A 15,049-nucleotide genomic window follows, 5' to 3' on the forward strand; every position below is an offset into this window, starting at 1 on the left:
AAGGCTTCAGGCTATATATCATCACGCTAAGACCAACAGGAGCAAAGCAATGCGGGTAGCAGTGGGATACAGTTCTAGTAATATCTAGGAGGTAATGCTCAATTTAGATTCGTACCTTTGAGGCACCTTGTGTAAGTGCTTCTTGGAATTCATTGATAGTCTAGTATTTTTATTCTGTGGTCTAGTTTTGTAAACATCGTTTCTCTTTTAGTCGTGTACACGCAATTACTCAATCTAGTTTCTTATATCAATATCCTTTGAAGTTACATGTATGAATTCCATGTTAAAAAGGTAAATAAAAAAAAAAAAATATATTCGTTATTTTATAAGAGGCTAGTATTTCTGTATTGTTATATAAATAATCCTTGAGAAAACTAGCAACTCTAGTAATTCAAAGGTCATCAGTCTATTTTGAAAAGCCCTTGGCAATTTTGGTCTAAATCATAACTCTGAAACATTCCATTAAACAACTTTATCAGTTTATCGTAAGTTAATCGAAAATTCCAAAAATAATAGACTAATAAAAGGGTTGATTTCTACCTCCCAGTCTAGCCACTGAAGTTATATGGCTTTACTACTAACAAAGTACTGTAATAAAACGTTTGAATTTTATGAACGGACTCGTAATATTTGTTTATATATGTATTTTATTATGAGACTGAGTCAAGTTGATATTATTGTATATTTTAGTGCTCTAGGTATTGTGTTTAAGCAGATATTGGTGGAGGTTGTAAAATAGGTATGACTAGTTTTACTTTTATTTTTAAAGCTCTCTTTACATAATTAACAATTACCAAATAAAATATAAAAATTATTGAAATGTCAATTCGAAAAAAAAAATATGTTTTTTTCATGTCTATGGATATGCTATGTATTAATATGTTTTATAATTTAATTTTATCGATAATTAGGATCACACCGTACATCACTACACTTAGTCAGCAGTTTTAGTCGATAATCTGCAGAGACAGCTCTCGATTATCAATTTTAATGCCAATTCCAATTGTGACAACTAATTAAATAACTAGCTATGTCATCCGATTTTGCGCGGACAAAATTAATAATTAATAGAAAAAAAATGTGGTCTATGAAGTATTCTCTTCACTTTGTAGCCTACTATTAACAAACAGAAAATCATACGATATAGAACAAGAGCATTCGTGATCTTTTAGTGTAAACGAAAACACGCATTCAGTGTTGTTCAATATTAGAACATTGCATAGAATCTTTCGAACGCACTACGAACAACGAAGGAATGTTCTACGCCTGTTTACACTAAAATAATTTGACATACTGGGGATAGAATTAGCATTCGCTCGTTTGATGTAAATTCACCGTTAGACATAAAAGTCATAAGATGATAAAATGTCTCCGTTATGACATGATAGATAGACAAACAAACATTTTGTAATGACCATTTTGTAATAACCTATGAAATTGTATCATGCTTCGAACCTTCTACTTTTCCACTATAACATGATTATAATTTCGACCTCGTTCGTGTGACCTGTATAAAACGCCCAGTGGTAAGGGAAGTTAGTATAGCACGCTAAGGGCGCGGCGGGGCGCGGTTGATCCTTTTAAGGTTAAGCCTGTTTGTAGGAGAAGCTAAGCTATATGCTATAATATTCATAAATAAAGTAAGTCAAGAAAAATATGGGTTGTGTAAAACTCATAGGCTTAAGTGTAGAGTATTTGTTTTATGAACTAAGAAATTGAAAGACTAGATTTTTACAATATCATTAGTCATTATAGAGCATCAAAATACATAAAATATTATCTGTCTTACCTCAGAAAACTTTCGATAGGGTTTAAATCTAAGCGCGGGTTCTCTTTTATCTAGTTTTGTCGTATTTCACATAGACAACTATTAAAGTGACAGATCCCTGGTTTAAAGTTAGACTGTGTTTAAATTGTGGTAAGACCATATGATTTTATTAACGAAAAGTTAAGGTTATCAAAACGAAATAAATAATGTAAAAACCTTTCAATTGTCTGATCATATTTAGATAGAAATTTTTTGTATCGTTTTCAAATCAAAATTGCGATTTAAACAATTCATTCATTGTATTATCATCACAGTTAGTTAAAAAGTACATTTTGTAAATGTACATTACTCGAGTAACATTACTAGAACATGTAAACTCAAACTCAAACTTTTATTTATTCAATTAGACTTCTTCTAGAAGCACTTTTGAAACGTCATTAGGGACATATTTTTAACATTTACCACCGATTCGGAAAGCAGTATCTACGGAGAAGAACCGGCAAGAAACTCCATAGTTGCTCTTTTTAATCAAGTCAGTTTTACAATTTAATTTTACAAAATACATATGTAACATCATATATTATAGTAATATGCCAAAGATTATTTCAAAATCTCTAGCAGTACAATATTATAGCTTTCCCTGGAATAGAAGCCTACGTCCAACTGGGGACACATTAAATTAGCACTATGCCAAATATACATTATTTCTGTTTTACATAGAAATGTTTTCATAATAAGTTCAAAAGTTATTTGTTCACGTCTTTGTGTTGAATATTATGATGAAATACTTATTTGTTTGTGAATATCTGGTATATAGTGTAGTCTTGTGTAATACTAGCTTTCCGCCCGCGGCTTCGCCCGCGTTTTGAAAGAAAAACCCGCATAGTTCCCGCTCCCGTGGGATTTCCGGGATGAAACCTATCCTATGTGTTAATCCAAGTTACCTTCTATATGTATGCTAAATTTCATTGTAATCGGTTCAGTAGTATTTGCGTGAAAGAGTAACAAACACACACACACATCCTCACAAACTTTCGCATTTATAATATTACTTAGTAGGATTTTTTTTGTTTATACGTTTTAAATCTCTTAAAAAAAGAGCCTGTATGCCGAGCACATGTGTCAGACGAGAAACTTCTTTGGCAAGATTCAAAGATACCAAAATCGTCGCTATACTCCATGGCGTGACGGTATTACCATGACGCGACTTTTCACTTAAAAATATCTAATAGGTACCAGCCCCCCTAGACAAGTGGCCTTTATTAGCGTAAAGTTTGACTATGAATGTATGAGATTGACGTAAGCTGGAGATACGTTTATCTACAGCTTATGTCAATCTCATACATTCATAATCTATATCAAACTTTACGCTAATAGAAAGCCACTTGTCTAACCCCCCAAGTATCAACGAGAAAGTAGAAAACTGTTAACCTTTATAAAACTAAACATTTGTTTTTTACTGTATAGGTAATAAAAAATAAAATAAAAACAATGCAGACACACACTTGGCACAAACAAGAGCAAAGAACTTTACCAACTTGAAACAAAGAGTAAACAACTTTACCGAACCGGTTGTAAATTGTTTTTCAAAGTTCGTGAAATACTTTTAAAGATTTATTTCGCGGTTTTCTTTGGTATAGTGGTGCAATGTTCGTCAACGATAATGGAGGTTCGATGTCCTGTGAAATAATTAATAAATATTTTCAGGACAATTTTCACACACCGCACGATCTGATCCCATACTAAGCTATCGCTTGTGTTATGGAGACCCAGATGGCTGATAAACATACATATATAGTTATATATAATTTTAAATGAATACTTATATAGATAATTAACACCCAGACTCAGAGCAAACGTCTATGTTCATCACACAAATATTTGCCCTGAGTGGGAATCGAACCCACAACCTCTGGCTTGGAAGGCAGGGTCACAACTCACAACCAACTAAGCCAACCGGTCAGTACTTAGCAACGATAAAAATAATCATGAGCAGGATTCGTGTATGTATTAACGTTTTTAAAAACCATACAAGCTTATAAACTATCAAAATATCAAAGTGATATTTTGCTTTGTGAAGTCCGACGAAACAACTACCTAGTATTCGTACGTATCTTGTTCCTATGTATGTCAAATAAAGACCACACCTCTGGAAATTCCGTTGTTACTCCCTTGAGTAATTGTAATGTAACTGTTATCAGAAATTAGGTTGATAGTTAAGGGATTAGTTAGATATTAACTAGCTCCACGCCCCGGTTTGCGTGCACGTAACAAGCACATATTTTTGTTGGTGATGGATTAAATTTTCTAAAACAGTGTATTTTAAATATGGGTATCAGCTTATTTTAAAACTTTTTCTACAAGAAAGCCACACTAATCTGTTATATTTCTCCCGAATAAAACGTAGATAAAATTTTGGCACTGTGGTTTTTATTTTTATGCGAAAACAGCTGATTTTTATGAAATTTGAGAGATAGATAATAATAGTGCGGACTAGCGCATATAATATTATAGTTATCTTTTTTGCCAATTAAACTGCAATTAAATTTAAATTGCATGCCACAAGTCACAACGGAACTAATTTATGTAATGAATATTTAGAACACTTTTTTATATTTGTTAGCTCATAACTTTTAGCTGAGTGAACCGATTTTGATGATTCTTTTTTTTTAAAGCTTATACCTTTCGTTTCATCATTAAAATGTTGCCTAGTTGCCAATTTGAAGTTGATTACGTTTTTGGAAAAATAATTATTAATTGGCGTAGACCACGCGGACGAAGCCGCCGTACAAAATATAGTCTTTTCATAATTATATCGCGTGAAAACACACCTTTGTGTAATGAAGTAACTTTCATGTCGGCCATTTTGAACTAAACCTTAGGCCGGTTGCAGAGCTTCACCGGACATCAGTGCGTACGTCAGTCGCGCTTGTCATATGTATGGAAATTCATAAAACCGTTCATAGACATACATATGACAAGCGCGACTGACGTACGCACTGATGGTCGGTGAAGCTCTGCAACCGGCGTTAATTTTATAATTAGCTCTTAATGAAGGTGTCGCCTCAATTAATACATTAACACGCTTTTATTAGCTTCACCTGTATGTTTGTATGTAATAGACTCCTTTATACACGACTAGCTGTTCCCCGCGGTTTCACCCGCATTGCTCCACTCCTGTTGGTCTTAGCGTGATGACATATAAGCCTATAGCCTATAGCCTCGATAAATGGGCTATCTAACACCGAAAGAATTTTTCAAATCGGACCAGTAGTTCCCGAGATAAGCGCGTTCAAACAAACAAACAAACAATCAAACAAACTCTTCAGCTTTATAATATTATTATAGTAGGTATAGATTTTGACTTTAAACGAACAGATTAAATTCAAACATCATATTTATTATTTTTGGTTTTGAAGTGAAACTTCTTTAGGCGCGTTGAGAGTAAAATTTCAAGGTCGCGTCATAGCGATACCGTCACGTCATGGAGAAAGACGACGATTTTGGTATCTTTGAATCTTGGCAAAGAAGTTTCTCTTCTGACACGTGTGCTGGGCACACGGCCTTTTTTATTTAAATACTATGAAATATCATCACTCATCACCGTCCATCTATCTCTATAACAAATTACATCGTAATCGATTCAGCGGTACACAGATATTAAAGCTTAACAAACAGACAGTTTTGATTAATTTTAATATAAGTATGAATTAAATGCTTATTACCGATCCAATATAAAAAGCTATCAGAAAAGTAATTACAGCTAATAATTGATTTTCCTTATCTGTGAGTAATTTTTCTTCAAATTAATTTCGTAATAATGTAACCTTAGAACGTAACCTTTATAATATTCATTTGTTAGACTGCTAGCAATTTGTTAAAAAGTTATTAAAATAAGACAATACTAAATAGTAAATATACAAAAATTGTCTGGAAGAAATCGCTTCATATGGATTAGACCGTGAATTTTAATTCTTTTTTTATAAATATCCAAAAGTTTTCTGGTTGAAATCGCTTCATAGGGACCACTGTACTTAAAATTCGCACTATCGAAACAAAAAATATTTTTGCGTAGGGTTTAAAATGTATGTGGTTTTAGTAAATACACATATTATAGTGGTATGACTTAGACTTAGACCTAATGTTAACATACCTTATTATTTCTGGGAAAGTTTATAAAAATATGTAATTACAATATTTATAATTTCTATCTATGTCACCAAGTATCTTAACTTTCAAGCGAAATTTTCACTAAAATCTCTCGATTAAAAACTCCATTAAACGGTTATAAAGATCAAATTATTTTCTTTTGTTATCAATGTCATTTTATAAATAACTTTATCTTTGTGCCAATTTCCTAAATCGTCGTAGCGTGAAATATCAATTTATTAGTTTTTGTGAATTTAAAAACTAATGGGTGTCAATGCGCTTTGGTGGTATAGTGAGCTGTAGGTGAAGGTGGCGTGTGATTGGTCAGATTTTATGAATGAATGAATGGAAATCCTTAATTGCTGTTTTATTTTAAATGTATTGCAATAAATTTCAAATAAGCAAAGTGCGGCCTTAAGGTTCGAGCACATTATGTCGGGCCGCAGCGCGTCGGGGCGCAGCGCAAAAGTCCACCCAAATCGCTTCTATACAATTTGTATTTGCTATGGCACACTATGCCGGGGGGTAGCGGGTCGCATTCTTGCGCGGCGGATTTCCGTCAGTGCGATGCGGCCCGCCCCGCCCCGCTGCGCCCCGTCAACAGTGTGCTATAGCAAGCGGATTGGTGTGCACGCGCGCACGTGTTCATTTCACGATATTTGCATTTTTTATTATTTTCGTGATACTTTGGTGTTCACAAAAATGAATGAAGAACTTTTGATTAATTTAGTTCAAGGATACAAAGAACTTTATGATTTGCAAGATCCTCATTACGATGATCAACAAAGAAGAGACAATATTTGGAAGGAAATAGGGGATATAATGAAAGAATCTGGTAAGTAAACACTGTCATGTATTTATTTCTTAATATGTAATTACCACCATAACGCACTTGTATTATGATGTACTATAATCACTTTTTTTAGAAACTTACGTAGTATTTATTCCAAGTTATATGATAAACAACGAGTTAATGAATTACCTTAAAATAATAAACCCTTCATATGCGAGTCGGACTCGCACTTGGCCGGTTTTTTTATAAGTAAGCGGGCAGTATCACTTAAATCACCTTAGTGTCAAGATATTAGTTTCTTCGCATACCTCTTCTAATAACCCTTGTCTGCCACTCAACGGTACCAGTTTGAGATACGAAATATCTTTTAAATTGATCACGGACACACATTGCGTCAAGTGCTGCATGGCTTCCAATATATGGCAAATCTGTGATAGCTTCTGTTACCACGTTTCTCTGAGCTTCCTCTTCAGACCAGTAGCACATGTCGTTTCGCAGTAAATTGTGTAAACAACAAGTAGCTAATATAATAACATTAACATGTTTCGGTAATAACGAAAAACGTCTTTCGTATACTCTAAACTTTTTCACTAATAGACCAAAAGCATTTTCGCTCACACGCCTAGCTCTACTCAGCCTATAATTAAAAGCTTTCTTGTCTTCGTCATTTGTCAACTGATTTCCTGGATATGGTCTCATCAAATGTCTGGTTAATGGAAAAGCTTCGTCTCCAACTATGACATGTGGTAACTGTATGTCTGTACCCGGTATTAAACGATCAGCAGGCAAATTTAACTGTCCATCAATTAAAGCTTTGCCAAAATTAGAGTTATTGAGTATTTGGCTATCAGAATTTTTACCCAATGCACCAACATCAATGACTGTAAAACGGTAGTCCGCATCGACTAAGGCTAATAAAACTATAGTAAACGTTTTTTTGTAAGAAAAATAAAGGGAACCGCTATTCGGTGGTGCTTCTATAATAACATGCTTTCCATCCAGTGCCCCAATGCAATTTGGAAAGTTCCATTGCCTTCTAAAACGCTGTTCTTTGCGTTTCCAGTCTGCTTCTGTCGGTACGGGCATTACATTAGGTGACAGCTTCTTAAATATGGCTGTACATGCCTCGTAAATAATTTGTCTAATTGTTGATTCACCAAGTCGAAAAGTAGTGGCTAATGACTTCATTGAATTTCCTGTTGACAAATATCTGAAACAAAAAAAGCTATTTAGTTCAAACATCATACATCTATTGGCCGATCCTTACGTTTATACAAGTCAATAAGGTTATGTTTAATGGTGTCCTTTAATGGCATGATTATTCTAACTTTACTAATACCTATTTTTTTTCTTCCACAGCTACAGCTTGCAGAGAAAGATGGAGACGTGTAAGAGACAATTACAGACGCGCTAAAAAATTAAGGAAAACAAAAAGTGGACAAGCTGCTACAAATATGAAGAAACCAAAATATGAAGATTTATTGTCATTCCTTATCCCCTATATTAGCAACGAGGATGAAACTTTTTCAAATTTTCCACTGAATAATGTTTCGCAAGACTCAAGTAATGAGGATAATAGTCTTTTAGATGATAATCATAGCCGTGATAGCCCCGGTTCAAGTGCTGGTACTTCTCAAAGCACTATAAGAAATCGTCCTGGTTCTTCAGAAGACATTTCACCTCGTCCTTATAAAAGAAATTCTAAAAGTTTAGATACTCCACCACAGCTTTCACCAACACACTCGTTATTGCAAGAGTATTTAGAAAAAAAATACAGGGCCCAGAAAAATGAATCTCACAAAATAGTTGACTTTTTCAAGAACTTGGGAGAAACTGTTTCAAATTTTCCGGAAGATGTACAAATTCGTGTGAAACGTGAAGTTTTTAAAATAGTTACCGATGCAGAGGAATTGGTTTTCAGGGACAAATCTAAACCACAATATGTATTAAAATTATCTCAAGAAAGCGCGTCGCCCATAATCGGTGTTTTAAATGATTTAGATGCGCAACCTCCAAACCAAATTATAACACCAACTTCAACAAATGTGAATACAAATAATAATAACACACAGGAAGAAATTGGTCTTGATCTTGATGATAACGCATTAAATGTTTTTTTCCATTAAATCCATTTCATGTACACGAATTGCGTAGGTATTATATTTTTGTGTTATTTTATTTTATTTTTCATTATATTAAACTAAACAATACTGTTTTTGATTTATAAGCTTAAGATGTTTCATTTTTATATTTTTGGTAATAATGTTTGATAGGTAATAATAATGGTAAGATTTTTGTTCTGTGATTTTGTGATCATAATATAATATTGAAATTATTTATTTCGTTGTTTTTTTTTTAATGAAAATATAAATATTAAAAAGACAAATACACACTACCCTAACGTACGATCGCACTAACAATTATTTAAGATACAATTTACACAGCATTAACTCGTTTACGCACTGCCAACCCCATTAGGGATAAAGGCGTAATTACATATAAGTATTTGTGTAAATGGGAGGTTATAAGGATTATTAAAAATCACTAGGTATGCGCTTTAGTGAAACTTACCTTAAACACACCGCAAGCCGCTCTTCTGGTCCGATAGGCTCACGAAAAGTTGTAGTTTTTTTATGCAGATCCTCCTTTATTATGTCAAGGATTTGAAAATATCGATCAGAGGTCATCCGAAAATATCCCCAAAACTTGGCTTCATCTGCTAAAAGATCGGGGAAAAGATGATGGTATTCGCCGAATATCTTTCTCTTAGAACAAATGGGATGTATCCATATTTTACGTTTTTTCTTTTGATGAACTTCTTGTCTATGCCGTTCTTCTTCTTCTAAGAGCAGGCAAAAAAACGAAAGTTCTTCGTCAGAGCTATCCATAACGTACAGTTGCACGCAAATTCCGGCAGTATACTGTACTAAAAATCCGTCAATGAGCTGCGACCCGGCCCGTCAATGATGTGCCAAGTACGCATTTTGCGCTGCGATGCGCCCCGTCCCGCGTCGCTGCGGCCCGACATAATGTGCTCGAACCTTTATCGCTAGGTAGCGATCTCTACCAGGCAACCTTTACAGTTACAGGTAACGATAGTTAAAAATGGCTATTGGTTAATGGTTATTATAATATCCTGACAATAGTTTACCTCTGCACTATATTTCATATACATCGGTTCTTACGTGAAAGGGTAACATACATACATCCATACATTTATTAATTCTGATATCCTTTGACTTAAACAAAATAGCTAAAAAGGCTACAAATTATCACTTATAAATACCACAAGAGCTTCAAAATTATCGGGTATTTTCCGATAGGTTCGTTGCAAACAAATGAAGGAGTCAAGTTTTTAGTCAAGGTTAAAAAATCACGAGCGCGAAGCGCGAGTGATTTTTCCTGAAAAACTTGACGACTTGACGACGGAACCTTGAGGGAAATGCCAGATAATTTTGAAGCTCGTGTGGTATTCGGGGGATTATTTTTCCGTCCCAAATGTCGGCCAATATAATTTCACAATTGAATTTAACCTGTCAGTTTGACGTCAACGACCAGAGAAAATTTTCAAAAAATTATCAGTACCATGTAGGTTGTACCACGTGACGTCGAATGGTGCAATTCTGTTGGCCGATATTTGGGTCGGAAAAATAATCACTCAAAACTTTAAACAATACAATGTATACAAGGAAAAAACTCTAAAGCCGTTTTTATATTTCCAAGTTTGACACTTCAATAAAAACTTAAAAAGTAACTTAAGTAACGGTTTCAAGCAAGATGATAAATGATGCTTTTTATCACCGTTCACATCAATGTACACAATCGCTATGATCAAAATGGTGAGGTTTTTAGTAAACTATCTGCGTCCCGCGGTTCCGCTCGTATTGTCTAAAACTTAAAAAAATAACACGCTTTTATTAGCTTCACCTGTATGTTTGTGTGTAACCGACTCCTTTAGACTCGATTTTGTTCAACTTTAAACGGACAGATTTAATTCAAACTTTGTACACTTATCAAGGATCGGTGGCAATACAAAATTTCATGAGTTTGAGCGTGTTTTGTTAACTATCTTAATCTCTATATATAAAAATGAATCCCTATTTCCCTTGGTCAGGCATCACACGAGAACAGCTGTTCTAATGTGACGCGAAGAATTAGAGTGTAATTTAACGTATTCCCATTAAAATTTTTGCACACCCAGATAGTGGTTAGAATGTATTAGTACCTTAACATTGTAATAACACTTCTTTTTGTAACTACATTCTTGCAAATAAATGTAATTTGAATTTGAATTTGATAACCTAGCGTAGTTTTATAAAGATCTAAGCAATAGGGACAAACAGACAACTTTTTGTACTATGTAGTGATGTAGATTAAAAAAGAAAGTCTAAGTTGACAGCTTAGATATAAGCCATGCTTTGTGAAAGTTTGATTGATGATAAAGCTGAACTTAAAATATGAAGCGTAATGTAGATCGAATTTAAGTGCTGTATACAATATGTATATTAAACAAACAGTCATATTTATTTATTACTAGCGGTCCGCCCCGGCTTCTCCCGTGGTAAATGTTTACGTTTTCTCTCCATAAGAACCATCCTCGTACTTCAAGGAATATTATAAAAAAGAATTAACGAAATCGGTTCAGCCGTTCGAGTTATAGCGCATCGCGTCACTTTGCCTCCCGTCACTTCAACTCGCGTCACTTTACTTCCCGTCACTTTCACTCGCGTCACTTTAACTTCCGTCACTTTCACTCGCGTCACTTTAACTCCCGTCACTAGTTCCCGTTACTTTACCTCCCGTGACTTTAACTTCCGTCACTTTATCTCCCGTCACTTTATATCCCGCCATTTTAACTCGCGTCACTTTACCTCCTGTCACTGGAGGATCTCCCGTCACTTTACCTCCCGTCACTTTAACTTGCGTCAGTTTACCAATTACCTCCCATCACTTTAGCTTCCGTCACTTTCACTCGCGTCACTTTACCTCCCATCACTAGCTTCCGTCACTTTCACTCGCGTCTCTTTAACTCCCGTCACTTCAACTTCCGTCACTTTAACTCGCGTCACTTTAACTTTCGTCACTTTTATTCCCTTCACTTTACCTCCCGTCACCAACTCGTGTCACTTTACTTCCCGTCACTCTAGCTCCCGTTACTTAACCTCCCGTGACTATAACTTCCGGCACTTTAACTCCCGTCACTTTACCTCCCGTCACTTTACCTCCCATCACTTTAACTCGCGTCACTTTACTTCCCGTCACTTTAATTCCCGTCACTTTACCTTCCGTCATTAACTCGCGGCGCTTTACTTCCCGTCACTTTAGCTCGCGTCACTTTAACTTCCGTCACTTTACTTCCCGTCACTTTAGCTGGCGTCACTTTAACTTCCGTCTCTTTACCTTCCGTCATTAACTCGCGTCGCTTTACTTCCCGTCACTTTAGCTCGCGTCACTTTAACTTCCGTCACTTTACTTCCCGTCACTTTAGCTCGCGTCACTTTAACTTCCGTCACTTTACTTCCCGTCACTTTAGCTCGCGTCACTTTAACTTCCGTCACTTTACTTCCCGTCACGTTAACTCGCGTCACTTTAACTCCCGTCACTCTAGCTCCCGTTACTTTACCTCCCGTGACTATAACTTCCGGCACTTTAACTCCCGTCACTTTAAATACCGTCACTTTACCTCCCGTCACTAACTCGCGTCACTTTAACTTTCGTCACTTTAATTCCCTTCACTTTACCTCCCGTCACTAACTCGCGTCACTTTACTTCCCGTCACTTTAATTCCCGTCACTTTACCTTCCATCATTAACTCGCGTCACTTTAACTTCCGTCACTTTACTTCCCGTCACTTTAGCTCGCGTCACTTTAACTTCCGTCACTTTACTTCCCGTCACTTTAACTCCCGCCACTTTAACTCGCGTCACTTTAACTCCTGTCACTCTAGCTCCCGTTTCTTTACCTCCCGTGACTTTAACATTTTACGATTAATTTTTATATTGTATTTATTTATTTATTTATTTATTTATTTTAGAATTTCCGACAGATATCCTCTGTTTCAGATTACATTCGTTACATCTAATACAAGTACATGATCTTCTGCACCTCTAATTAAAGGAAATTACAGCGTTCAGAATGGATTACAATTACAATTACAATTAAAATTAAAATTACAATTACAATTACCATTACAATTACAATTACAATTCGTCAATTTCTTAAAAATATTTAAATAAATTTAATAACATTAATTATATAGGAAAACCAAAAAAGTATTACAATTACAAATTTAAAATTACAATTATATTCGTCAAATTATAAAAAAATATTATAAAAAAAATATTATATAATAAAAAAATTAAAGAGCAATTACTTATATACAGAATTCAAATACATAATTATTATTAAAATTGCAAATATTATTCAATTACAATTAGGTATATTAAAATTAATCACTACAATAAAATTATACAGGTTGGTTACATTAATTAATAAAGGAAAAATAGAAACTTTTATCATTGGCTAAATTGAAGGATTAACGATTTGAAGCGTGTTAGAGATTGACTGACGTTTTGTGACTAAACATATGTACCTATACAAAAAAGCAAGTGATTTAAATAGCCGTAGTCGCAGAGATGCAAATAAATTAATTTTAAAAGATAATCCTCGACTAAAAAAATATAATAAAAATTGTCTTTGTATGAGTGTAATAATATATAATAAGGTACAAACTAAATTAAAAAACTTAGACTCTAAATTATTTCTAAAAAAACTTAACGAATGGCTTCAACAGAAATGTTTTTATAGTGTTAAGGAATTTTTGGACTCATGATTGTATATTTGTTTCTTGATTTTTATGATGTATGTTAGGTATAATAAATTTTGAAATTTTTATTGTATAATGAATAATGTGAATGAATGACAAATTAATTGGATACTTTGAATATAGATATTATGTAATAAAATAATTTTGCACGCTGTTAAATAACGGCTAAACATGCTGTAACATTATATTGTAAGTTATAACACCTTAAAATACCATGTTTAAATGCAAATAAAGGATTTATTATTATTTATTATTATTATACTGAAGATGTCTATGTCTTGCGAGATACCAGTGAGCTTGTTATACTCATGGGTGAGTCTGACTGTTGGTGAGTTTTTACCAAGGTTTGTCCGATAAGAGGGGGCACTAAAAAGGCAACGAGGTTGACGAGGAACTCTAGATGGTACATTAATATTAAATCTGGTTAGTAACGCTGGACAGTCGAAACCATTATTAAACACTTTATACAAAAACAGAAGATCAGCTATAGTGCGACGCGACTCAAGAGATCTCATATTGAAATATTTAAGTCTGTCTTCATATCGAGTCAATGATTTCTTGATACCAGCCCCCCTAGCCATGTATGAGATTGACGTAAGCGGTAGATAGTTTATCTACCGCTTACGTCAATCTCATACATTCGTAGTCTATTCTATTGAACGCTACGCTAACAGAAAGCCACTTGGCTAGGGGGGCAGCTCGGTAAGCCAGCTGGCGAACAAGTCTTCTTTGAATTCCTTCGATTCTTTTTCTGTGAGTCTGGTAAAAGGGATTCCAGACAGTACTGCAATATTCCAAGCGGCTACGCACGAAGCTATTATACAGTAATAGCGTGGTAGACCAGTTCTTAAATTCTTTTGAGCTGCGCAAAATAAAGCCAAGTGAGCGGTACGCAGATGTAATTATTATAAAATCGTAATGCTCTGTAAAACGTAACTGAGAATCTAAGTTTACTCCTAAGTCACGAATCGTTGAGAGTTCTTTTAAAAAATTACCATTAATATGATATTTAGATGTGATGTTATGACGGGTTCGAGAGAAAGATATTTGATAGCATTTACCGCAGTTTAGGTACATTCTATTGGTTTCGCACCAGTCAGTCAGTCTGTTTAGGTCAGTTTGCAATAAATCAGAGTCAGTAGGATTATTAATTTGGCGAATCAATTTTAAATCGTCAGCAAATAAAAAAGGGGTACTATGTTTGAAAATTCCAGGTAAATCGTTTATAAAAATGTTGAAAAATAATGGGCCGAGCGTCGAACCTTGAGGAACTTCTGATGTGGCTGAAAAATATTCAGACTGAGCACCATCTAGGACCACCGACGATTTTATATCATTTAAATAAGATGTACACCAATTCAAGAGGTTTCCAGTTATGCCTGAATGTTTGAGCTTGTCAGTCAGTACACTGTGGTTAACTTTATCAAAGGCTTTAGAAAAGTCGGTGTAGATGGCGTCAATCTGATGACCACGGTCCACAATTTCTGACACATCAGTTATAAAGGCCACCAAG

The 15,049-nt window shown here is 34.7% G+C and overlaps 2 protein-coding genes and 1 pseudogene across 5 annotated transcripts in view; 2 read left to right on the forward strand and 1 right to left on the reverse strand.

Annotated features, from left to right (window-relative positions):
* LOC123704466 (fasciclin-3) overlaps nt 1-15,049 on the forward strand; it is a 94,247-nt gene that overhangs the window by 41,285 nt on the left and 37,913 nt on the right. The window lies entirely within an intron of this gene.
* On the forward strand, nt 6,366-9,049 carry LOC123704468. Its single transcript, XM_045652864.1, has 2 exons — nt 6,366-6,752; nt 8,070-9,049. The coding sequence occupies exons 1-2, from the start codon at nt 6,485-6,487 to the stop codon at nt 8,834-8,836; spliced, it is 1,035 nt and encodes a 344-aa protein (XP_045508820.1). The 5' UTR covers nt 6,366-6,484; the 3' UTR covers nt 8,837-9,049.
* Nucleotides 6,754-9,750, reverse strand: LOC123704467 (annotated as a pseudogene).

This window comes from Colias croceus, chromosome 29 (assembly GCF_905220415.1).
Source record: "Colias croceus chromosome 29, ilColCroc2.1".
In the NCBI taxonomy this organism is placed as follows: Eukaryota; Metazoa; Arthropoda; class Insecta; order Lepidoptera; family Pieridae; genus Colias; species Colias croceus.